General features: G+C 37.0%; 1 protein-coding gene across 2 annotated transcripts; it reads right to left on the bottom strand.

Annotated features, from left to right (window-relative positions):
* Positions 1–448: 448 nt before the first annotated feature.
* LOC123519899 (5-phosphohydroxy-L-lysine phospho-lyase-like) lies at positions 449–26,378 on the bottom strand. Of its 2 annotated transcripts, none has more exons than XM_045281552.1 (12): positions 26,258–26,378; positions 17,504–17,622; positions 16,729–16,834; positions 7,084–7,212; positions 6,250–6,343; positions 5,803–6,011; positions 4,822–4,998; positions 3,546–3,739; positions 3,064–3,163; positions 2,223–2,370; positions 1,960–2,062; positions 449–1,386 (listed from the first exon to the last, which is right to left on the bottom strand). In XM_045281552.1, the coding sequence occupies exons 2-12, from the start codon at positions 17,556–17,558 to the stop codon at positions 1,382–1,384; spliced, it is 1,320 nt and encodes a 439-aa protein (XP_045137487.1). In that variant the 5' UTR covers positions 17,559–17,622; positions 26,258–26,378; the 3' UTR covers positions 449–1,381. The 2 variants fall into 2 exon arrangements, with proteins under 2 accessions (XP_045137487.1, XP_045137486.1); XM_045281551.1 differs by lacking the exon at positions 26,258–26,378 and adding an exon at positions 23,570–23,777.

Consider the following 26,378-nt stretch of genomic DNA (forward strand, 5'->3'; position numbering starts at 1 on the left):
CCTCCATTGTGATATTCCCCAATTCCTTGAGTACCACTTGCCATGTCATTATAATTCTGGTCTTTGGGATACTTCACTTACTCAGCCAGCATTCTACTGTCTCATTCTTTTCCATGTCATACATCTGGCACACATTTTGCTGCAGGGCTCAACAATCAAACTCCTTCCATTCATATCTATACGCTATGCCCTCACTCAAAAGAGGTCTCCACCCTACCATTTTTCATACTTTGGGGCATCTTTCCCTCTATATCACTCCAAGGTATGCTCTTTTGTTCCATCTTATTCTTCCATTCACTCAATCCCTCACGTATTGTTCACAGTACGGGCCGAATGCATCTAAATCAATGACAGAGAGAGAGAGACCTATTCCTCTGGAGCAGTATGTAAGATTTCCTCTGTTCGTGTATCTTTTTTCTTGATATAATGGCATTTTCATCTACATTTATTAAAACTGTCAATATTTTATTGAACCAATAGTTTTCGTACAGTTCACAAGCATTAAGTAGGGAGATATGTTATGGGACATATGGAATACTGACAGGTTATAAAGCATCAGTTGTCAAATAGGATAGGAATTGTGCTTAGACTTAATAATATTCCTAACCCTCCACAGCCAACTTCATCTACATCCTTCTGTTATCTCACATTAGCAGTATTTTGAATGTGATACAATCTTGAACACGAGATGTAGACTAAAATATCCTAATAATAGGTTTCCTTACAAATACTGCATATCATGGGTAGGACTGATATTGACATTTTATAAAGAAATCACACAATGCTGATTCTTGTCATTCACAACTGAAGGTAGTATATGCCATAAATGTATCCAGGTACTCCTCAACATCCTGGTGTTCTGACATTTTAACATAAACATTCAATCTAAATGTTAATTCATGATTTTAAAACTAAGTTAACATTAATGCCTCTCATGAAAGCCCAAAGCTGCATTGATGAGTCCTCCTCCCTGCCTTCAGATGATAAAAACAATAGCATAATTTTTTGTATACATCTTACTTACATGACTAACAAAAGCCTTCAAAGCATAAAAAATGTAAAAAGATTTACTAAATCAAAATAGAATTATTACAAAATCATGCTTGAAACAAGTTTATAATCATTCATACCTGCTTTTTAAGAAAATATTAGTATAGTACTTTCTTATGGTAATATTGTATCTCAAAATATATGTTTTATTGGGTGAAAGGAATATAAAATCAAACTTTTCATATTTTCTTTCTTAAAGTAACTACTTATTAGATAAAACTTGTTATTTACAGAAATTTTCCTTACATGTACTTATAATAAAATTGTATTTTCATTCAATGAGCAGTAGCAACAAATCTTCCTCCCAAACCAGGCATTGCTCTCCATATCTTCACACTTGAAATGAAAGAAACAGTGTTAATATAAGGCTCATTATTACTAATGAACACTTAAACTGAATTCTATACACAATCCATTTATCTTAAATTATTCTATATTTGAAAAAAAAAAAAAAAAAAAAAAAAATCTGACAAGTAATCATAATACAGATGTATATTAATCAACAAATTACAAAAATTAGACTGAGAGAATCTACTGTTACAGTAACAAAGGTTGGATATTTGAGAGGATGGATTGAAAAGGAAAAAAAAAGTCTGAATAAAATTAAATAGTGCAGCTTTCTCCAGAGAAGTATAAATATCAGTACAGACAGATGTGAAGAAAAGGTGACAGAGGATAGTAACACATACATATCAACTGACAAGAAATTTTATAAACATAAAGGTAAGATCACAATAAAATAAGTAGCTCATAAATTGCATATTATACTTGGATAAATGTAACTACATAAAAAAATGCACAGAAATACTAAATGGATAAATGAATAAATATTTTAAGCCTATAATGAGAACAATTAATATTACATAACACCTATCAGAAACTTTAGCTCTGCTTTACCATCTATCTTACCTGTAACTTGTATCTCATTCTGTGATCCATTGGGTATCCTTTTTGACTTGGAACTTGATTTTTCTGTGGCACTATTCTCTTTTACAACTCCATTCACACAGTGCTGCAAAAGTGAATATGTTATTCCTATTTTCTATAACTTGAATAACCTTTTACCATAAAATCATCTGAGGATATCTTACAATATTTTATATAATGGCACATGATCTTTTGATAAATAATTACTATATTGATGATAAGAAAATAAATAGAAAGACACATACCTCAACCTGTTTCATTTCTTCCATGATGGAATCTACTTTGCTAACTAATTCTTTGGCATCTTCTAAAGAAAAAACCAGAGGAGATTTGAACTTGAGGACATTTCTATATGGACCATCTGCACTTAACAACACATAATTTTCCTTTAGTCTGCAAATCATAAACAAAGATATATAAAACTTAAATTTTATGTATAATATAGGCACATGCGGAAGACAGAATATCAAAGTCAATCATATGACATATATCGAATAAATATACATTAAAAAAATTAGCCTTCACTTGAAACTTATGATATGAATATCACTGTATTTTGAGATTTACAACTGATTGCAACTGAGACGCAAACTATCAAACCACTCTTGTAAACATAAAAAGAAATCCAAATTCACGTGAATTATCTTTTATAAAGAAACAAATAAGGTTGATCACATCCACAAGAAAAATGAATTTTCCTTCAATGAGTCAACTTCCCATATTCCCATGATATACAACAAATGTGAAAATATTTTTCATACCTTATACATAATAGATTTAAGAAGAATGACTGACTAGAAATGGCAAACACCATGAAAGGACTAATCCAACATGTAAAAGAGAGAAAACTAAGTTTTCTTGGACATGTTAAGAAGAAATATTGAACATCTATGTATTACAGGCAAAATGAAGGAAAGAAAACCAAGATGTAGACAGAGATAGAAGTATTTGGACACATTATTTAAAGACATTCAAGGACAAAAACCACCAGGCCAAATAATACAACTAGCAGATGACAGATCTAAGTGGCAAATATTGACTGTCAATGTCAGAGACAAGACACTTTAAAAGAAGAAAAAGACAGACCTCTTGTTTATGTAGGCAGCCTCAGCAGTGGCTGGCTCCCTGGTCTCCCTGTCCTTCACCAGATCTACACCAAGGAACATTCCCTGACCCCGCACATCTCCTGCAGAGCCAATCAATGCAATATTGTAGTTCAGTAAACACATTGGTGTTTGTAGTATATGAGAGAGAGAGAGAGAGAGAGAGAGAGAGAGAGAGAGAGAGAGAGAGAGAGAGAGAGAGAGAGAGAGAGAGAGAGAGAGAGAGAGAGAGAGAGAGTAGTGTATATATATATATATATATATATATATATATATATATATATATATATATATATATATATATATATATATATATATATATATATATTGTATATACTTAAATCCAGTTTTCATGAATTAATATAAGACTGCCACAGACTACCCAAGTTTCCAACTTCTATTGTTCTGATAAAAAAAAAAAAAAAAAAAAAAAAATAAAAAAAAATGTAAACTATATATGCTTACCAATAAGTTCATATCTTTTCTGTAGCTGTCTAAATTCCTGCATAAGGAAATTGCCAATCTTTGTTGCATTATCCCTTAATTTTTCATTTTCAATAACATCCAGAACAGCATTAGCCACAGCAGCAGAAACTGGATTTCCACCAAAGGTATTGAAGTACTCCATTCCTGTGGCACCAAAACTTTCAGCTATCTCTCTGAAAACAAGACAGGTGCAATTATTTTCCTGGGTATTTTATTTCATGTTTGTCAATATTAAAAACAAATACAGGCAAACCCGCTTAACGAAGGTTCACACAATGAAATTTCGCTACAACGAAGGTGTCTTTTTACTACCATCTGCTCGTTTAACGAACACTAAACTCGCTTTAACGAAATTTTATCCAGGTAATTTTTTCCAGGTTTGAAAGCCCCGCCGCATCATAAGCCGACAGGCTTTTGAATACACCAGCGTCTCGTGGACAAAACACACACCACTCACTCCCCCTAGTTCAAAACAATAAGTGTCAGCAGCAGCTCGTCTTCCCTCGCTCTACATGCCACCAAAATGCCCTGCAATGTCACCTAGTGTTGCTAAGAAGACCAAGAAGTCTCTTACTCTCGAAGTGAAGCTGGATATTATTCACAGACACGAGAGAGGCAAGAAAACTAATAGCATTGCTTCCCACCATGGCTCTACTCCATCTACTGTCTACCATTTTCAAGTCAGCAGACTCTATTAAGAAGGCTGGTGAGATCATATCTTCCTTGCAAGATAAAAAGAACCACCTGAACTCGGGACTCTGCAATGAATAAAATGGAAAGCCTTGTGGAAATATGGTACATAAGTTTTGTATGCGGTACAATGATGCACCCTTTGCTTACATTCCACAGGTTGCCAGCTAGCATATTTCCCACTCCACTATCCCTCCCTTCATAAATTTAAGATCATCAACATTATAAAGTTATTTACATACATACATTAGTGTACAATGTACATTATAATGACTTAGTCTTAAATTAAACTGCTTAAATGTTTAACTTCATAATTTTTACTTTCATTAAACCTTTTACTGTACTATGATGCACTCTCGCTTTGTTTACTCTCAATGGAAGCTCAAGTCAGGGGTTAAACTTGTTATAATTGGTTCGTTTAACGAAAATTCGCTAAACGAAGGGGTTTTTAGGATCGTAACCCCTTCGTTAAGCGGGGATTGCCTGTATGATAAAACCACACTCTGAAAGACTTATTGTAAGGAGAGGAAATGTTTCCATTAAAATTGAGTGAATCTACCCATACCTGGTGGTGATAACAGCAGAGACAGGGTGACCATTCCCCATAGGCTTCCCTAAAGTAACAATGTCTGGCACAACATCATCACCCTGTGTCTGGAAGGCCCACATATGGGACCCAACACGGCCAAACCCAACTTGAACTTCATCAGCTAAACAAACACCACCAGCTTCTCTAACATGCCTGAAAAAAAAAAAAAAAAAAAAAAAAAAATATATATATATATATATATATATATATATATATATATATATATATATATATATATATATATATATATATATATATAAAATAATGAAGCATCACTTTTCAATCTTTCACCTTTCTTAAGAATATGTATATGTAAGGTGCAGTCTTTTGTTCTTCATTTATCTATAGTAGTTTCAAACATATATACCTTCTGAAAATGTTCTTCAAGGGGCAACTAACTCATAAAATAAGTTATTCAGTTTACATCTTTGCACACTAAGAAGTATAAGCATATAATCCTACAAGACTGGCTTTTCATATCCACATAAAAGTGTGCATGTATAAAAGTATGAGAATAATAAATTGTATCTATGATTATTGGATGAAAGTTATGGCCTGATCTGAAAGAACCTTAAATTGGTTTTCACTTAGTATTAGGCAGACAAGTAAACCACACAGAATCAGTAGATATAACCCAATCTACATCCAAAAGACAGTGAAAGAAGCACAGTAATAATGCCATAGAGGTTGAGATATCTCAGTAAGAGATGTGAGAGAGGAGATCTCTGCTTCCCTCCAAACATAATAATGAATGTTAAAATGTGATTCTGAGAAGTATGCCACCTTTATCCTTTTTATGCTTTAGTCAGTGTCACACACTGTAAGTTCCATCTGTCATCAGATTCTTTGTTTTCTTTTTACATGTCTAATTTACAGTAACTACAAATAATTCTCTTAGCAATTTATATCACAAAAGGTCTTACATACTGCTTTTCTAATAATTTTTGAAATACGCACTTGTAAACTTGACGAAGGTATCCAGGAGGAAACACTATTTGGCCACCACATGACTGCATTGACTCTGCAAAGAAGATACACACTTGGCCTCCCTCTTTGCTGGACTTCTGGCACAACATTTTCACCTCATCAGCATATTTCTCAGACAGCTGCTCTATGGTGTAGTCCTTATCAGTGTATTTTCCTCGATATATGTCAGCCACTGGTGCCTGTTAAGAAAACATTTCCAACTTCAGTTAATAATTGCATAGTTACATATTAGCAAATTATTACATGATATCAGAAAAACATGACATACGTGTATGCTGTGCATAGTTCCTTATGCTCTTCTGATACATGAAGAATGTTTATGGAAGTGAGTTTCCAAGTCAGAGGGAAACAATGACACTTAACATTATAGGTGCATTGGCAAATCCTGTCCCTACATAAATATGCACAAACACTCACAACATGGACCCAGTCAGGTTTCCCGTCACCACCTGGGTGATTAAACTTGTATGGCGAGATGTCGATCAAGGATGTGACATGACCATGGTAAGCACTGTGGGGGAATCATTATCACTGGAATGGCCAGGCCAACATAGCCATAAACTGCTTCCATGAATGACCCTGCAACTTTTCTTACTCTTTGAAAAATTAAGAAAATGTAAGAACTTCAAGAAGACCTACAATGAAAAAAATTATATAAATCATTTCATTATTATAATTCAAATTGTTACTCATATTACTAATGTTGATAAAGCTTCAGATTTTTTTCATACTGCCATTTGACACTACAGCACTACAACTCTTATCAGATACAATCATTACCATCATCATAGTTTATTTTCTGAATCCACATTGAAATCTGCTCTAGGTGGGCCTAAAAATATCACAAATTTGACATCTTGACACATCCACTTAATCTCAAAATAAATATGATTTCATTGTGACTTAATTTTACCACTACTAGCTTGTCCATGTAATTAATGTTTGTTACCTGAACTTGACTAAATGAACATGCAGAAGCATGGTGATATTATGATCAAAGATTGTCAGGATTGAGAAGAATTTGTTATATGAAATTGAGTTCAATCATTCTCTAATGGAATATTAAATAAAGGATAAAAAATAGCAAACATATATACGTATGCATCTAATAAGTGGAGATAACAACAAATCACACAAAATTGTAAAATGGAATCCTGCATTAGAAGAAAGTAGTATAGACTTTCATTATTATCTAACAGTCAGACACATAAGCATATGATAGCAGCATACTACCAACACTGGCAGACTCACTGATCCAGCGTAATGACATCTCGGTGGCCTGTGTGGGTTCGGGCCAGCCGGAGGGCCAGATCATTGGCCTCGCTCCCAGAGTTCACAAAGAAACACACGCTCAGCTTTGGAGGGAACAGTGCTGTCAGCCTGCCAAAAAAAGTCAATAATTAATAAAAAAAATAAATAAATAAATAAATAAATATATAATATATATATATATATATATATATATATATATATATATATATATATATATATATATATATATATATATATATATATATATATATATATATATAATTCACACCTTTCACCATGTTTGTTTAACAACTTACAAGCTAATCTATTCATGTGTGTGTGTATTCACCTAGCTGTATTCACCTAGTTGTAATTTTACAGGGCCTGGGTATCATACTCGTGTGGCCCCGTCTCCATATCTACACACATCCAACTTTCCTTTAAAACTATGCACACTCCTCACTGACACCACCTCCTCACTCAAACCATTCCACACCTCCACACATCTTTGTGGGAAACTATATTTCTTCACATCCTTCAAGCATATTCCTTGGCTATCTTTTTACTATGCGATCTTGTAGTTCTATTTAAGTTTTCCTCTCTCAACATCATTTGCTCATTATCCACTTCATCCAGTCCGTTCAACAGTTTATAAACCTGTATTAAATCTCCTCTTTCTCTTCTTTGTTCCAAGGTAAGCAAATTCATTTCTTTTAATCTCTCCTCAGGTCATTTCTGCCAATTCCAGAACCATTTTTGTTGCCATTCTCTGCAATCTCTCCAACTTCCTTATATGCTTCTTTTTATAAGGGGACCAAACCACTCCAGCATATTCCAATCTTGGTCTAATTACCGTACTAATTAATTTCTTCATCATATCTTTATCCATATAATGGAAGGCTAATCCAATATTTCTTATCAAATTATACGTTTCTCCAAACATCTTATCAATATGAGCCTCAAACTGCCCATGGTCTTGTATTATCACTCCCAAATCCTTTTCCTTTTCCACCTTTTTCAACACTACTTCTTCACCCATCTTATATGACCCTCTTGGCTGTCTTCCACTCTTCCCCATCTCCATCACATGACTTTTGCTCAGATTAAATTCCATTTGCCACCTCTTGCTCCACTCCCAAATCTTATCCAGGTCTGCCTGTAAAATTTCACAATCTTCTTCACTCTTCACACACCTACACAACTTCGCATCATCCGCAAACAAATTAATATAACTGTTTACTCCCTCTGGCATGTCATTAATATATACCAGGAAAAGTATTGGTGCCAGCACTGAGCCTTGTGGGACTCCACTCTCCACCACCAACCAGTCCGACTTTGCATCCCTTATTACCGTTCTCATCTCCCTCCATCTCAAGTAGTTTTCCATCCACTTTAACACTTTTCCTTTCAGTCCTCCATAAATCTCTAATTTCCATAACAGTCTCATGTGAGGTACCTTGTCAAAAGCTTTCTTTAAATCCAAATATACACAGTTCATCCATCCTTGTATTTTGTCAACCACTCTTGAATAAAAGCTCAGTAGATTTGTTACACATGACCTCCCTTTCCTGAAGCCAAATTGATGATCCGATAATAACTTATGATCCTCCAGGAACCGTATCCAATATTTCTTTATCACCCTCTCACAAATCTTACCGACCACACTTGTTAGAGACACAGGTCTATAGTTAAGAGGCTCTTCCTTACTGCCTCCCTTATAAATGGGCACCACTTCCGCTCTCTTCCACTCTACTGGTACTTCCCCTGTTTCTAATGAACACCTTATAATATCATATAATGGATCAATCAATTCTTCTCTACACTCCTTCAATAATTTTCCTGAAACTTCATCTGGTCCCATCGCTTTATCATCTTTAAGTTCCTCCAACATTTGATATAACTCCTTTTAGGTATCTTAATGTCATCCATGTGCACATTTCCTTGTACATTCTGAGGCTTTACAAACAAACCTGGACAGGCTGATAGCATGGGCAGACAGGTGGCAGATGGAGTTTAATTCTAAAAAGTGTCAGGTTATGCATTTAGGTAAAGACAACACAAACTTTAACTATGAGATGGAGGGATGTTGGCTAGAGGCAGTAGATGAAGGAAAGGATTTAGGAGTAGTGATAGACAGGACTATGAAATTTTCAAAGCAATGTTTAGAAGCAAGAAATAGGGCAAATAGGATCCTGGGTTTTATAAATAGAAATGTTAGTTATAAAAGTAAGGAAGTGGTGCGTAGCTTATATAATTCCTATGTTAGGCCCCATTTAGAGTATTGCATACAGGCCTGGTCACCCCACTATAGGCAGGATATCAACATGTTAGAAGCAGTTCAGAGAAGAGCAACTAGGATGATACCAGCTTTGAAGCGCCTGGAGTATAGAGATAGATTAAAGGCATTAAACATGTTTTCATTTGAGAGGAGATGTATAAGAGTATGATAGAGTTATTTAAAATGTTCTCAGATACAAACTACATAGATGTGAGATCTTTCTTTACCTTAGAGGAGGGAAGTAGGACTAGAAATCATGGCAGGAAGATTAGAAAGCAAGGCTGCAGGTTAGATATAAGAAAATATTTCTTTAGTCATAGGGTGGTAGACTTCTGGAATGCATTGCCAGAGACGGTTGTAAATAGCACTAGTTTGACAATGTTTAAAACAGATTAGATAAGCACTTAAATTTATTAGATTTATAATTATGTATAGCGCTGCATGATAGTTTTTATAAGAAATTTACTATAGTTAAACAAGACATGATCCCCATGTATATTACAGATTGTAGAGGAATTGATGCAGGACTTAGCCCTGTTAATGGGCCAAATATTTAGAATTAGTATATAATGTATTGTGTACTTGTAAGTGTACATATCTTTAAGTACTGATGACGAGGTCGCTGTGCGACTGATACAGGATAACCTAGATGGGCCCTGGTGGCCCTTTGTTATCCTATTATTTATGTTATGTTATGTTATGTTATGTTAACATTGTTTCTTCAGTAAATACTTGCTGAAACCTATTATTTAGCAATTCCGCTATATTCTTAGGGTCATCTACTATCCCTTGCTCTCCTTTTCATCTTTCAATGGACTCTCTCTTTTTAAGTTTACCATTTATGAACCTGTAAAACAATTTTGGATGTTCCTTACTCTTGTCTACAATATCTTTTTCAAATTTTCTTTCTTCCTCCCTCCTTACCCTCACATACTCATTTCTCGCCACTCTATAATTCTCCTTATTTAGTATATTCCTGCTCTTTTTCCATCTTTTCCAAGCCACATCTCTCTTTTCCTTAGCCTCTCTTGTTAACACCAAATCCAGTCTAGCTGGTTCATCATCTCCTCTATATCTAGTATTTTCCTTCACCCTCTGTTCCATCATATTTTCCATCATTAGATTAAGAAATCTCTCTCCCCATGCTTCCTCTCCAACACCACTTACTAGATTTTCCCAATCCACCTCCTTACAATTAAAATCTCCTACTAGTATCACCTTTCTTTTTCCAGATAATACACTTTCCAAACTCTGTAAAGTATCCTTGATCATATTGTCGTATTCCTTAATGTCCAAGAATTTGTTTTAGGAGGTACATAGGTCACCATGATTATTAATTCTTTTCCATCACTTTTTATCCTTATGCTTATCACTTCTGCGTTGTTCTTCCCATACCAAACCTTATCCACATTTATTTATTTCTTCGTCATAATCATAACTCCTCCTCCACCTTTACTCTCTATCCTTTCTCCATATATTATATTTAATATCCAAATTTATCTTTGTTTTTTCATGCAATTTTGTCTCAGTCAAACACATTATATCAGGCTTCTCCACTATCATATAGTCTTGCAATTCCAATCTACTTGACAGTATCCCATCTATATTAGTATACATTACGGTCCACCCACTGCTCCTCTAGGGTTCCTCCATATTCCTTCTTTCCACATACCACTTTCTGACTCTCTCTCCTATAACTCTCCAAAAAAACTTTTCTCTTTCCTCCTCAGACCGCTCATCATTTTTCCTTCTCGCCTCTTCCACCAATTCCTTATATCTTCTCCTCTCTTCCTCATTTCTATTCTTTCTCACAAACACCTCTTTACAACCTTCTATCTCTTTAACTTTGATGTTCTATATAGGATATCCTCCAGATTGTTGTGACTTCAGTACTACTTTAATCGGTCTGCTCACTCCCTCCTTATACGGACCCAGTCTATGGATCTCTTCCACTTCTTCTTGTAGGTCTTTTTTTCATCATCATTTAGATTTTTGAACAGATCTCTTACCGTTTTAATTCTTCCTTAATTCTCTTAGGCTTATATGTTATATTTTGTTCTTTCATCCCAAATATTAACACACTCTTCTTCTTTTCTGCTATTTCCTTATCAATGTTTCCTTATTCTTCATTACATTAACCAGTTCCTTGGACCTTTCTTTTTTGTCTTCCTTCAACTGATCTTTAATTATTTCTTGTAATCCAACCATCTCTGCTTCCCTCGACTCAGTCCATTGTGTTTTCTTCAGTTCCCATTCCCTTTCAAACCTTTCATTCTGCTCACTAATCATTTCCTTAAAGTCATCTTTCTCCTTTACTACTCTATCCATTTTCTCCTCCAACCGTCTCTTGTATTTTTCAACCTCCACTCTCAAGTGTGCATTCTCATCCACCAATCGTTTTTCATTTTCCTCCAGTCTCTTAACTCTTTCCTTCAAAGCCTTGCGAAATTCTCTATCCTGCTCCTCCTCACTCCTCTGAACTTTTAATTCCTTCACCAACTCCTCAAATCTCTTCTCCAACATTACCAATCTACCTTGCAATGTTGCCCCTGTTGAAGATGGACTCATGCTTTGACTGGCCACTTTCGGTTTTGCTCCCTGGGCCTCATCAACATATTTTGAATTTGGTAATTTATATCTTACCGGTCTATCCATTTTTTTACTCTTCCTGGGAGCATGTGGGTGTGTGGTCACTGGGGGCCAGGCCTGGTAGCTATGTGTGTGTGGTGGGATGCGTTGGCGGCTGCTATGGCTGGCCTTTGTGTGGTTCCCGCTCTGTCGTTTGGAGTGTGGAGGTTCTCACACCTCCGATCACTCCCATGTACACGCCACCAGGCTACGTTCACTCTGTACACTTGTTCACTCGCTCTGGTCGCCCCTCAATAGCAATAACTATTCTCACTCAAGCACATTGCTTAGCGTATGGAGTGTTAGTTAGATGCCGCTCTGAGCAGGAGGCACGTCCGCTCTCCACGGAGCGGAGTGTGTGTGTGTGTGTGTGTGTGTGTATTTACCTATTTGTGTATTACAGGGCCCGAGCTAAGCTCTCTGTGTCCTGTCTCCTTGTCCATTCCTGTCATATCTCTCTTTCATCTGATTGACACACACCGCGTCAACGACATCACTGCTCAGTTTATTCCACTTATCAATGCTACGATGCGGGAAACTGTATTTTCTCAAGTCATTTAGACAGATGTCTTTTATTAGCTTTTTTCCATGTCCTCGGAGATGATTACTTGTGGTCACCTTTATCAACTCTCTGTCCAGTATGTCAATCTTGTTCACCGATTTATACATAGTTATCATATCTCCTCTTGTTCTTCTCTCTTCTAATGTGGTCAGCCCCAGCTTCCTCAGTCTTTCCTCATAGTCTAACTCCCTGAGTCCTGGTACCATCCTTGTTGCCAGCCTCTGTACCCTTTCTACCTTCTTCACATTTTTCTTCATATGTGGTAACCAGACACAAGCTGCATATTCTAACTGGGGTCTTATTAAGGTACATAATATCTTCTTCATCAATCCTTCATCTAAGTAGTGGAACGCAAGGCCAATATTTTTAAGCATGTTATATGTTTTCCAAAAAATCTTGTTAATGTGTTTCTCCGGTGACAAAGTGTTTTGCACGGTTACTCCAAAGTCTTTCTCCTCATTGGTCTCTTTAATTTTCTCATCACCCAGCCTGTAATCCCTGTTTGGTCTGTATCTACTTCTTCCCATTTTCATAACATGGGTTTTGTCTATATTAAATTCCATCTGCCACTCCTTACTCCACTCATATATTTTATCAAGATCTTCCTGTAACTTGTTACAATCTTCCACATTCCTTACTCTCCTCATAATTTTAGTATCGTCCGCAAACATGTTCATGTAACTGTCAATTCCTACTGGCATATCATTAACATAAATCAAAAACATGATGGGACCAAGCACTGACCCTTGTGGAACTCCACTGGTTACCTTCTTCCACTCGGACTTCCTTCCTCTCACCACTGTTCTCATTTCTCTTCCCATTAAGTAATTTTCCATATTTATCAAAGGCCTTTCTCAAGTCCAGGTAGATAGCATCCACCCATCCCTCTCTATGTTGTAGTATGTCAGTCACTCTTGAATAAAAACATAATAAATTGGATACGCACGATCTTCCTTTTCTGAAACCAAACTGTCTTTCACTCAGAATGTTTTCACTTTCTAGATACTCACTCCACTTAGCTTTAATTACTTCTTCACATACCTTGCACAATATACTAGTTAACGATACTGGTCTATAATTTAGTGGTTCCATCCTACTACCATTCTTATATATAGGCACAATGTCAGCTCTTTTCCACTCTTTCGGGACTAATCCTGTTCGTATGGAGGTTTCCACAATATCAAATACAGGGTTCAACAATTGATCCTTACATTCATTTAGCAACCTCCCAGATATGCCATCTGGCCCCACTGATTTATTAATATCCAAATTGCTTATAATTTTCCTTACATCTTCCTTAGTAACCATGATGTCCTGCATTTGCCTTATTTCCGTAGGCCTTCCTCCCATAAAATGTTCTTCCTTGGTAAACACTTTGCAAAAGTTGTCGTTCAAAATTTCAGCTATATCTCCAGCATCCTCATATACTTCTTCCCCATTTTTTACCTTTACTATTTCCTCCCTTATATTTAGTTTTCCATTTATGAATTTGTAAAACATTTTTGGGTCACTATCACAGTTTTCCACCACCCTCTGTTCATATTCCTTCTGTGCTGTTCTCCTTACTTCAACAAATCTATTCCTTGCTGTTTTGTAAACTTCTCTTGATAATACATCACTGTTTTTCTTAAGTTTCTTCCATGCCTTTTCTTTGTTCTTTTTTGCTTCTTCACAATTTCTATTAAACCACTGTTTATTATTTAAAGTCCTCTTTCTGTAATATGGCACCTGTATTCCATTCCTAGTCTCTTTGTTCCATGTAATGTCTATTTCGCCTGATTTATCCACCACTTCTTTAGCCTCCCATTTCTCATCCTCCAAAAAAACTTGGTCTTTTCCTCCTCTGTTCTTTCGTCATTCCTCTCTTTCACTTCAGTTACAAGCTCTTTCATTTTCATTCGCTCATCCTGTGACATATTTCTTCTTATGTGTGTGTGTGTGTGTGTGTGTGTGTGTGTGTGTGTGTGTGTGTGTGTGTGTGTGTGTGTGTGTGTGTGTGTGTGTGTGTGTGTGTATTTACCTAGTTGTAGTTTTACAGGGCCTGGGCTTTATGCTCGTGTGGCCCCGTCTCCATATCTACACTTATCCAATCTTACTTTAAAGGTGTGCACACTCGTTGCAGACACTACTTCTTCATTTAAACTGTTCCACATCTCAATACATCTGTGTGTGTGTGTGTGTGTGTTTCACTGTTTGACCTGCTGCAGTCTCTGACAAGACAGCCTCACGTTACCCTATGGAACGAGCTCAGAGCTCATTATTTCCGATCTTCGGATAGGCCTGAGACCAGGCACACAACACACACCGGGACAACAAGGTCACAACTCCTCGATTTACATCCTGTACCTACTCACTACTAGGTGAACAGGGGCTACACGTGAAAGGAGACACACCCAAATATCTCCATCTGGCCAGGGAATCGAACCCTGGTCCTCTGGCTTGTGAAGCCAGCGCTCTAACCACTGAGCTACCGTGTGTGTATTTACCTAGTTGTAGTTTTACAGGGCCTGGGCTTTATGCTCGTGTGGTCCCGTCTCCATATCTACATTTATCCAATTTTTCTTTAAAACTATGTACACTCTTTGCTGACACCACTTCCTCACTCAAACTGTTCCAAGTCTCAACACATCTTTGCGGGAAACTAAATTTTTTAACATCCCTCAGACATCGTCCCTTCCTTAGTTTCTTACTATGCGATCTTGTGCTTCTAAAGTCATATTCTTCTCTCAGGATAAGTTTCTCATTATCCACTTCATCCATTCCATTAATCAATTTATAAACTTGTATCAGATCCCCTCTCTCTCTTCTCTACTCCAAGGTTGGTAGATCCATAGCCTTTAGTCTCTCCTCATATGTCATCCCTTTAAATTCAGGAACCATTCTTGTAGCCATTTTTTGTAGTCTCTAATTTTCTTATGTGTTTCTTTTTATGGGGAGTCCACACAACTCCTGCATATTCCAATTTAGGTCTTATTTTAGTACTTATCAATTTCTTCATCATTTCCTTGTCCATATAGTGAAATGCTACTCCAATATTCCTTAGCAAATTATACGTCTCTGTGTGTGTGTGTGTGTGTTATAGAGATAGGTGGGCATTATCACAATAGTAATATCAAGTTGATTATTTTCCCCTTTTTATCAATTTATCAGTATCATCAATACTTTAGGTTCAAACTAACAACTGATCATTTTATTTTTTATGGAAGATGACCATGTTGAAGTTTTTAGACTTTCATAGCAAAAGTAGTTTTCCTACTCAAAACAGTACTTTCGATTAGTGAGGAGACACGATGAACATTGAATAATTGAAATGTCAACATCACTATTATTGAATTGTCAGTTATATATTATTGGGCAATATATCTATTATCAGTTACAGCCAATACAATTCTCGTTATCAATTCATCGGTCATTGTGATGATTTTTTTTCATCATGCCCAGTTATGTTTACAGCAGAATTATAGAAAAAAAATACTGAGTAATATAACCATGAATTTATCTTGCTCACATTATTTGAAGTGCATACATCGCAACTATATATATATATATATATATATATATATATATATATATATATATATATATATATATAACCATATTACTATCATATATTCATTATTTTGTTTACCAATCCATTTATTTTGTATATACATGTTTTAAGTATTATTCTATTCTCAATCTTGGCCTCACATCATGTATCCTTTACTTAGTTTTTTTAAAGCATTTTTTTTTTCTTCTTGATTGTATGTTTAGTTCCTTTTTTTTCGTACTTTTAAGATGTACAACATTGCTTGATCTCTTTCCTCTGATATTAGTAACTTTAATTCAATATCTCTCCCCTATAATATTTGTTTAAAAATGTGCACGAATCTACTTATTTCTTTTTGTATCATCTCTAATTCTGTAAATTTTTATACCCCCGGGTGATAGGTGCCTTGATCATATCACATAAACTAAAATCAAATTCTTTGAAAATAATCTTTCATAAAATCATGTGCTCCTATATCTATTTTTTTTCTTTACAGATAGCATGGTTTTATCTGAGAGAGAGAGAGAGAGAGAGAGAGAGAGAGAGAGAGAGAGAGAGAGAGAGAGAGAGAGAGAGAGAGAGAGAGAATAGTAATATTTACATATATAGGTATGTATCTTTAAGGAACTAAACTGGAGTACAAGTTACCTTTCGGCATAAATGACTAGATTGTCATGTAGGAAGCGACTATTTGTGTTGAGGACAGCCATCTGCTGCGTGGCTGCTGACACCACATGTGGATGGCAGTGACCCACTGTGAAAGGAATGGTAAATTGTGAGAGCAAAGTGATGATATATTTGGGATGGGGAAGTAATTAATGTATGCCCAAATATTAAGAGACACTGAAAAATATTATTCAGTATTTCTCTGACACCAGAATAAATTTCCCATTTCACAAGGGGGAAAAAAAAAGAAAAAAAAAAAGTATAATTTGATTCTGCCAGATACAAAATCAGATATATTTGCCTTTCATTCTACAATATTACTACAAGGACCTGGAAGGATGGTATACACTCTTTACTAAATACAGTGTTAAGCCCATCTATAGAAGGATTTGAATGTAAATGAGCTGAAATTTATATTAGGTTGGTCCACACTTATATTTCTTTAGTTTCGGCTTTGTTGGGATTAAAGTGAAATTTCCAAACATAACGCTACATTTAAAGACAACACTTGTCCAGTATCAGTATAAAATAAAACAGCTTTTTAATTACCTACTTAATTATCAATTAAAAGCATACTCATAAGATGATGAATATAGCTGAATATCACACAGCCACATGCCACAAATGATCTAACTCATCATGTCTCAAGTGAATTAATTAAACAAATGAGGATTTTAGTAAAGATTATCAAAAGTAAGTTCTTGATCTCTCCTCTCCCTCTAAATCCCCCTTTCCCTGAAAAGGAGTCGGTACTTACCATGGCATACATTGTTGATACAGTCAAGGTATCTGTTGCCTTCCTCATCATACATGTAGGAACCCAACGCTCGCACGATCTTCAGCGGATCACTCTTGAAGAACAGCTTACATGATGGCCTGCAGAAGTGTTATGGAATTTTACACATATGCATTTCACTATATGGACAAAGAAATGATGAAGAAATTGATAAGTAGTAAAATAAGACCTAGATTGGAATATGCAGAAGTTGTGTGGACCCCCATAAAAAGAAACACATAAGGAAATTGGAGAGACTACAAAAAATGGCTACAAGAATGGTTCCAAAATTTAAAGAGATGACATATGAGGAGAGACTAAAAGCTATGGATCTACCAACCCTGGAACAGAGAAGAGAAAGAGGGGATCTGACACAAGTTTATAAATTGATTAACGGAATGGATGAAGTGGATAATGAGAAACTAATCCTGAGAGAAGAATATGACATTAGAAGCACAAGATCGCATAGTAAGAAACTGAGGAAGGGAAGATGTCTGAGAGATGTTAAAAAATTTAGTTTCCCGCAAAGATGTGTTGAGACTTGGAACAGTTTGAGTGAGAAAGTGGTGTCAGCAAAGAGTGTACATAGTTTTAAAGAAAAATTGGATAAGCGTAGATATGGAGACGGGGCCACACGAGCATAAAGCCCAGGCCCTGTAAAACTACAACTAGGTAAATACAACTAGGTAAATACACAAACACTGCGTAGTGTAATGGTTAGCACAATCGGCTCACAACTGAAAAGGCCTGGGTTTGAGTCCCGGGTGTGGTGAGGCAAATGGGGAAGTCTCTTAATGTGTGTAGCCCCTGTTCACCTAGCAGTAAATAGGTGCAGGAAGTAATTCGAGGGGTTGTGACCTCACTTTCCTGGTGTGTGGAGTGTAGTCTCAGTCCTACCCAAAGATCAGTCTATGAGTTCTGAGCCCACTTCGTAAAGGCGAGTTCACACGTGTCAATATGCGACAGATATTTCAAGTCAGTAGAGTTTCTGACTGAATATCAGTGCCTAGCAACTAGAAGTTGGAGTTGTTGAGGAAAAAAGAGCATATCTGGTATCCTAAAAGTTCATTCTATAGCAAAAAAAGCAAAAAAAAATTATGCAAATCAGCAATCGATAAGATAACTGCCACTCTCCAATGACTGCTTCCCTCTATGCAGGGTGTTGTTATAGGCAAAGATTGAATACTTGTGATGATTTGATTTAATAGCAATCATCATTGTCACCAGAGAAAGACATCTTGTTGGGTAGCCGTTTACATTCACTTCCCGCCAACCAGCTGATAATTCCCAGTCATCATGTGTGAACATGTTCTGACTAGTAGGGCTCAGTTGATACTTTTAGTGACTTGCAATTTCAGTCGCATATTGACACATGAGAGCCCGCATTAATGAGGAAGACTAGCTGGGTGACCAGCAGGCGACCGTGAATGAATACACAGTATTAAAGGTGATTCACACATTTCAATATGTGACTGAAATTGCAAGTCACTGGAAGTATCAACTAAGCTTGTCTAGTCGGAACACAGACTTTAATTGCGACACCTAAAACACTACCAATTTTCCCCTTGGTGCAATATGTTTTCCCCTCAAGTAACTGGCCTGACTAAACTAGTTGATCTGCTCTGCATAACAATATATACTACCTGGCAACAGTTGGAGACACTATTTCATGTGTGTGTGTAATTCACCTCGGTTGCCTGCTGGTCACCCAGCCAGTCTTCCCCATTACGGAGCGAGCTCAGAGCTCATAGACCGATCTTTGGGTAGGACTGAGACCACAACACACTCCACACACCGGGAAAGCGCGGCCACAACCCCTCGAGTTACATCCTGTACCTATTTACTGCTGGGTGAACAGGGGCCACACATTAAGAGGCTTGCCCATTTGCCTCACCGCTTCCCGGGACTCGAACCCGGCCCTCTCGATTGTGAATCGAGCGTGCTAACCACTACACTATGCAGTGTGTGTGTGTGTGTGTGTGTGTGTGTAATTTACCTCGGTTGCTTGCTGGTCACCCAGCCAGTCTTCCCCATTACAGAGCGAGCTCAGAGCTCATAGACCGATCTTCGGGTAAGACTGAGACCACAACACACTCCACACACCAGGAAAGCGTGGCCACAACCCCTCGAGTTACATCCCGTACCTATTTACTGCTAGGTGAACAGGGGCTACAAATTCAGAGGCTTGCCCATTTACCTCGCCGCTTGCTGGGACTTGAACCCAGCCCTCTCAATTGTGAGTCGAGCGTGCTAACCACTACACTATGTGTGTGTGTGTGTGTGTGTGTGTGTGTGTGTGTGTGTGTGTGTGTGTGTGTGTGTGTGTGTGTGTGTGTGTGTGTGTGTGTATTTACCTAGTTGTTGTTTATGGGAGGAGGAGTTCAAACTCGTGCTGTCCCGTCTCTATATCTACTCTTATCTAACCTTTCCTTAAATCCGTGAATTGTTTTTGCTTCAACTACTTCTTTCTTCAGCGCATTCTAAATCCCCACAATTCTATGTGGAAAACTGTATTTCTTTATGTCCTTTGTACACACACTCATCTTCACTTTTCTCCCATGCTTCCTTCCACTTCTCCTATCCCTCACCACCAGATCATCACGGTCCAACTTCTCAATGCCAGACAGAATCCTATACATAGTGATAAGGTCTCCTCTCTCCCTTCTTTTTTCCAGTGTCAGCAGACTCAATTTTTCCAGTCTCTGCTCATAAGACAGATGTGTCTCTGTGTGTGTGTGTGTGTGTGTGTGTGTGTGTGTGTGTGTGTGTGTGTGTGTGTGTGTGTGTGTATCAATATGCGACTGAAACTGAAAGTCTGTACAGTTTCCAACTGAATATTAGCGCCTAGCAACTGGAAATAACAATCGCAAAACAAGACCAACATGTTGTCTCATGCAGTCAATCTGCAACTTTGTTTACGTTGTGACAGAGAGAGGTTTGAAAATGTGGTGTCCAGATGTAGAGAAGATTTTGGAGTTGGTGAGGGAAAAAAGAGCACATCTGGGACCCTGAAAATGGAAAAAAAAAAAAAAAAAAAAAAAAAACTTACGCAAATTGACATTCAGTGAGATACCTACTACTCTTCAAGAACTGTTTCCCTATCTACAGGGTGTTGTTGGAGGTGAGGATTGAATACTTGTAAGGATTTAATTAGTTTGCAATCGTTATCCTCACTAGAAGAAGACATGTTGAGTATAATTGTTTGTTTACATTCACTTCCCACCAACCAGAAGATACTTCCCATAACTATGTGTGACGTAAAAAATCTTTCATAAATAATCCTTTTATTTTTTATTGATTAGGTGAAATCTAATTAGCATTGTTTATTTTTAATTTGTGGAAATTGTAAAAGGTGGAAGAATGTGTTTATTTCTGTTCATTTAGTATAAGTTTATGAGAGGCTGCCGAATTGCTCAGCTGGGCTGAGTTTAGTCTGAGGGTTTGTCAACAAAATGGGGAGGGAAAAGAAAAGACAATATGAAAACTGACTGTCTTTCTATCCTTGGCTGACCACAGGTGCTTCGCTTAATACTGCTATACATATGGAAATCTGTGGATTGCGCTGCTGCAAAGTCAGATTGACAACTGCACCCTGCACAGCTCTGTGTGCAATGAACCACAAAATAGTTACGCCGCTGCCCTTCACACCATCAGTTCATGCATGGAAGAAAGGAAGGGTTGCTATGAAGCAAGGATTCTAGGAGGATATACAGGTTCAAAGGGAGAACTGGAGGAATCGATTAGGAATTGGAGCTTGCAAGAGAAGGAGCACGGGTCACAGGCAGCAAGCAGGAGAGGGATAGGGAGTCCATCAGCAGGGGAGGACGAGCACCGTTACAAGATTCAAATAGTCAGTCAGTCACAGGAAGGAATGCAAGCCAGAGCAGCCATCGCCTGCCTCTGCCTGGCCCACTCCACACTTGATGCTCACTTGCACCACTTACGTCTGTCTCCTGATCCCTTCTGCCCTTAGGCCATCGAACATTTCCTGCTTCACTGCCCACACTTCCACTCCCACCGCACTGCACTACACTCCCAGCTCTCCACCCTGGCTATCACAACACTCGACCTGCCCAAAACCTGGCGACCTCTGGAGTCCATCCCTCTGGCAACCTGCTGTCCTGCGCCTTACCTGTTCCTTCTTGAGGAAGACTGGCTAGCTACCATGCCTGTGATACCCACACAGGACTACCCCACTGCTCAAAAGGATCCATAGATCTTCATGGCCATAACACCAACAACAGCAAAGCAACCCACAGCAGTTGTTGCCATTGTGGCAAAATATATATATATATATATATATATATATATATATATATATATATATATATATATATATATATATATATATATATATATATATATATATATATATATATATATATATATATATATATATATATATATATATATATATATTTTTATTTGCCGTATAATAAGTTCATAACCACAAGAGAATGGAGGAAAAAAAATAGGGGGTCGGAGGGGGGGATGAGCATGGGAGAAATCTTCATAAGTTACTCTTGAAAACATTTTCTATGAAAGCGATCGCTACCAACAGATGGCAGCACCGCCGCTGTCCTCCAAGCTTTAACTCACACAATATAACTTCCTTCTGGTATATTCTATGATGTAAACAAATTCGCTTGCGGCTGGACAACACCAGCATGTCGGGTCTTGTTTTACGACTTGTTCCTCCACCTGCTAGGGGCACCGATATTCAGCCGAAAATTCTAGCGCAGCGTTTCCCCAACTGGGGTGTTAGCACCCCCTAGGGTGCAAAAATCAGTTATAGGGGTGCTAGGAAGTGATGCACACACTTCACTTTCTTTTCTCCTTTTAATAACAAGATATCAGTTAGAGGTGCTGGACTGCTTAGACATGCTAGTGGGTGCTATGGACGGAAAAGGTTGGGAAACTGCTCCAGCGGCTGGCAATTCCTCATATTGACACGTGTGAACTCGCCTTAAAGAGAGAGAGAGAGAGAGAGAGAGAGAGAGAGAGAGAGAGAGAGAGAGAGAGAGAGAGAGAGAAAGTTAGAGAGAAAGTTGGACACTGATGAAAGAATATTTCTAACACTCAAACATAAACTTTTTCAATTTCTTCGCTTGCTATCAATTCCGAACTTTCATTGTAAATATAAAGAATATTCACACGTCTTGATTTCTCCACATGTCTTCTTATATATATATATTTTTTTCTTTCATACTGAATCACTCTTTGGATCCCATACTTTATCATGAGACTTCAATTTTTTAGCCCTATTATAGTCAAGGTTATCTAATAATCTTCTGAGAACTTCTACAAAAACCTTTAGATATAATAATAATAATAATTATTATTATTATTACTATTATTATCATAATCATTATGATTATTTTGGTTCACAGTTTACACACACACACACACACACACACTTATCTATTCCTCGATTTCTATACACAATTAATTGATGACCGATGAGTATAGTCAAAGCACAAGTATGCATTAAAACAAATTTCATATAACCTCTTCATGATACATTCACAATATATCATTTGACTAAATACAAAACAGGTCGACATTAACTGTACGTATAACTTATATAACATTATGATCTACGTTTCTCGATGTATATATTACGTATGTGTGTGTGTGTATATATATATATATATATATATATATATATATATATATATATATATATATATATATATATATATATATGAAAGAAAAAAATAATAAAGAACATACATTAATGAGTAATGGCATGTCAAATCTCGCGGCACAGCCTCGGATCCTAAGAGGTGAGTTTGAGGTCATCCTAAGGACTATAGATTGACATCTCATGCAGAGTATACATGAAATTACTCTCAGCTCATCATATTGCCAACGAAAAACTTCAGGTTCCCTTGGTGTCACTGCTATCGGCGGAAGATGTACAGTACTTACAGTACATAGACTCATCAGACGTTTCGCCACACCACTTATTCATCGCTAAGATTTAAAACAGCAGACTTTAGGCACATCAGTTATGTAACAGCTACTGACACTAAATCAATACTTTACCCAATGTGTTTTTTCCTCAATGCCAGTGTTTCTTGCTTGCTTAGCTTTTCCTTTTCCATCTTGGCGGTGCAATACAACCTTCACTCCCTCAAAGCCACCCGACTCTCAAGCGAGTTGAGAGTCTACTGCGTCCACAACTTATCGGCCAGCATGTATTTGTGGACACATGCGCACCGCGCTCTCGTTGTCCCACTGTTATTCATTGGTCCTTCGCGAGGGCTCGGCCTCAAGGCTTTGTGAGGCGGATAACCATTGGCTGATGTCACCACTGTGTTGCCGTGAAACTTAACATTTTAATTCATGAGGGCCAATCAATGAGATAAGAAAATCCTACTTATGAAATCATTCTAAAACGGACCAACATAATATGTTTCCTCTGGATTGTTTTAACGAATATGCAGCATACGAAACAAAATCAACAAATGATATATTGTCAAAATTCACTGAATGCTTTCCTGAGGCTGTTTCAACTTTTATTTATTTGAGCTTTGTACTGCAACAGCATTGTGGGCCGCCACTACGGCAGTTAAGGCCCACGCCACTCGTTTGTGGCATACCTCTCACACACACACACACACACACACTGCAACAGAACGATCAAACAGATCAAGTGCTTGCATGACAAACAGTTTGAAAGCAGAGAGAGAGAGAGAGAGAGAGAGAGAGAGAGAGAGAGAGAGAGAGAGAGAGAATATTATACAACAACAAATGATAAATGCTGAGCAAACAAAGATAGGAGGACGTTGGGAATAACAGTGATAACAGCCAAGTGCAAGAAGCGTATAGATCGTAAAAACAAGCGTGTGTCCGCAACAGCTGCATTGGACGTAAGTGTTGCACAGCAGCATCCAGCAATCTTCAGTTCAAATAAAAACTCCTTAGGGTGAATATCCCCAAAATACACCAACCAACCAACCAGCTACATTAGAAAGGACCACATGCTGAGAGTACTCAAACAAATAAGTACCCCCTTTAGCCCATAAATTCCCGTGAAAAGCCCACATGGTATAAAAAAAAAAAAGGGAATCAACCATATGTTATGATCAGTATATAAATGAATAACAAAGCTTCAGGGCTGGAAAACGTGACATAAAACAATATATTCGCGGTTAGTTAACCTGGACACTTTTTCCTTGAATAAAGTATATATATATATATATATATATATATATATATATATATATATATATATATATATATATATATATATATATATATATATATATATATATATATATATATATATATATATATATATATATATATATATATACATGTGTATGTATAAATTAGTTTTTTTTTTTTCACTATCATCGCTTCAAAAATGATGTAAATTATTTTCTTTGTTTCGGTAAGAGAGGATTTATAGGTGTTTCAATTTAATAGAAAACAAAGTAGGAAAAATGCGTGGCCAATAAGGTGTGATGTTTTTCACATTAGGGAAGGCTAATTCATAACATTTGCATAAAGTAGCTGCATCACGTGTTGACCAGTGCATGTAAATTCTTGAATGCTTAAGTATATCTATTTTCTTTTTCATCTTTCTAATTATGGCACTTAAAATTGTTCCTAAAAACTCCTCTCAAAGGGATGTCCGGCGTGAGGTTTAAGAGGTAGTATTCAACCACAACAACGGATAGCTAGGAAACGGAATGAGGTTGCTGCAAGCCCATTTAACAGAAAAATACAAACGAAACATATGGTATGATATATTATACAAATCTTCACTTCTGGAAAAAAAAAAAATACCAGAGCCACCACCACAATATTTGTCTACTCTTAAATTCACAACCACATCCGACTTATGACAGTCTATGCCAATGTGTATTAGTCTTACCGAGTGAGTGACGCAATATCTCCTAGCTGACCTCAAAGTGGCGCTGCAGAATTCTATTTGTTGATTCATAAATTTATCTATCATCATGTGTAGGCTACTTGTGTTAGTGTGAGTATGTGTGTCATGCACTATATAACTAACGGGGTTAAGTAACTTTATTATGTAGCTCACACGTGATGCACATCCTCCACAAGGACTGTAAACGGATCTCCTTAGCATGGCGCGTCCATCTACTTCATGGCTCCTTTGTTTTTTTTTTTTTGCTGATAACGCACTTACTCATCTCCATTGTATCTATATCTGTCGTCCCCTCATAACAGATAACAAGCTCACTGATGTATCAAGTGTCAGGACGGACTAAAGTTGATCTCAGTTAAGATACGAAAATTGATTTTGTATGTTATAACAGAGATAATCTGCTGTTCAAAAGTAACACGAATCTGTTAACTTAATGGTCATTGCCAACATTCATCCGTAGAGTAGTACATTATGCTTGGTATATCTATGTCGAGAGACGAAATAGTACATTTCGTGGCATTAGTCAGCTACTCTTCTGTTTGATAAAGGGCTAGTAATGCATTCCTCTCACAAACGCGCTGTCATCTGCCAATGAAGTGCAAAAACAACACTTAAGGAATTACTTTAAATAACGAATTTTACTAACCTTACATATTCCATTGTTCAAGTTCAATTCAATTCCTTTTCCACATAAGGAACGCATCATACATACGTATTTGATGTAATACAAATGTCATATAAATATCTGAAAAAGCAATTAGATTCACAAGTAGATTATAGCGATGATCACACACACACACACACACACACTAGTTCAGTGACGACATCTTTACCAAGATGGTTGTCAGTCGGGGTGATGAGGTCGCAAAGAGTCTCGCTGATGAGAGATGTTGGTTCCCTTGAATGAAATCCGGGAAAGAGAACCTGGTGACCATGAGTCGAGCACGTGATGAT

This window comes from Portunus trituberculatus, chromosome 46 (assembly GCF_017591435.1).
Source record: "Portunus trituberculatus isolate SZX2019 chromosome 46, ASM1759143v1, whole genome shotgun sequence".
NCBI lineage: Eukaryota > Metazoa > Arthropoda > Malacostraca > Decapoda > Portunidae > Portunus > Portunus trituberculatus.

Excerpts from the sequence above, each read along its gene's own strand:
- LOC123519899 (XM_045281551.1), bottom strand. The coding sequence starts at position 23,628 with ATGGAAAAGGAAAAGCTAAGCAAGCAAGAAACACTGGCATTGAGGAAA. Across the intron at positions 6,012-6,249 it reads AACCTGACTGGGTCCATGTT|GCACCAGTGGCTGACATATA; the intron begins GTGAGTGTTTGT and ends TTTTCTTAACAG. Across the intron at positions 3,740-4,821 it reads TCTGCTGTTATCACCACCAG|AGAGATAGCTGAAAGTTTTG; the intron begins GTATGGGTAGAT and ends TCTTGTTTTCAG.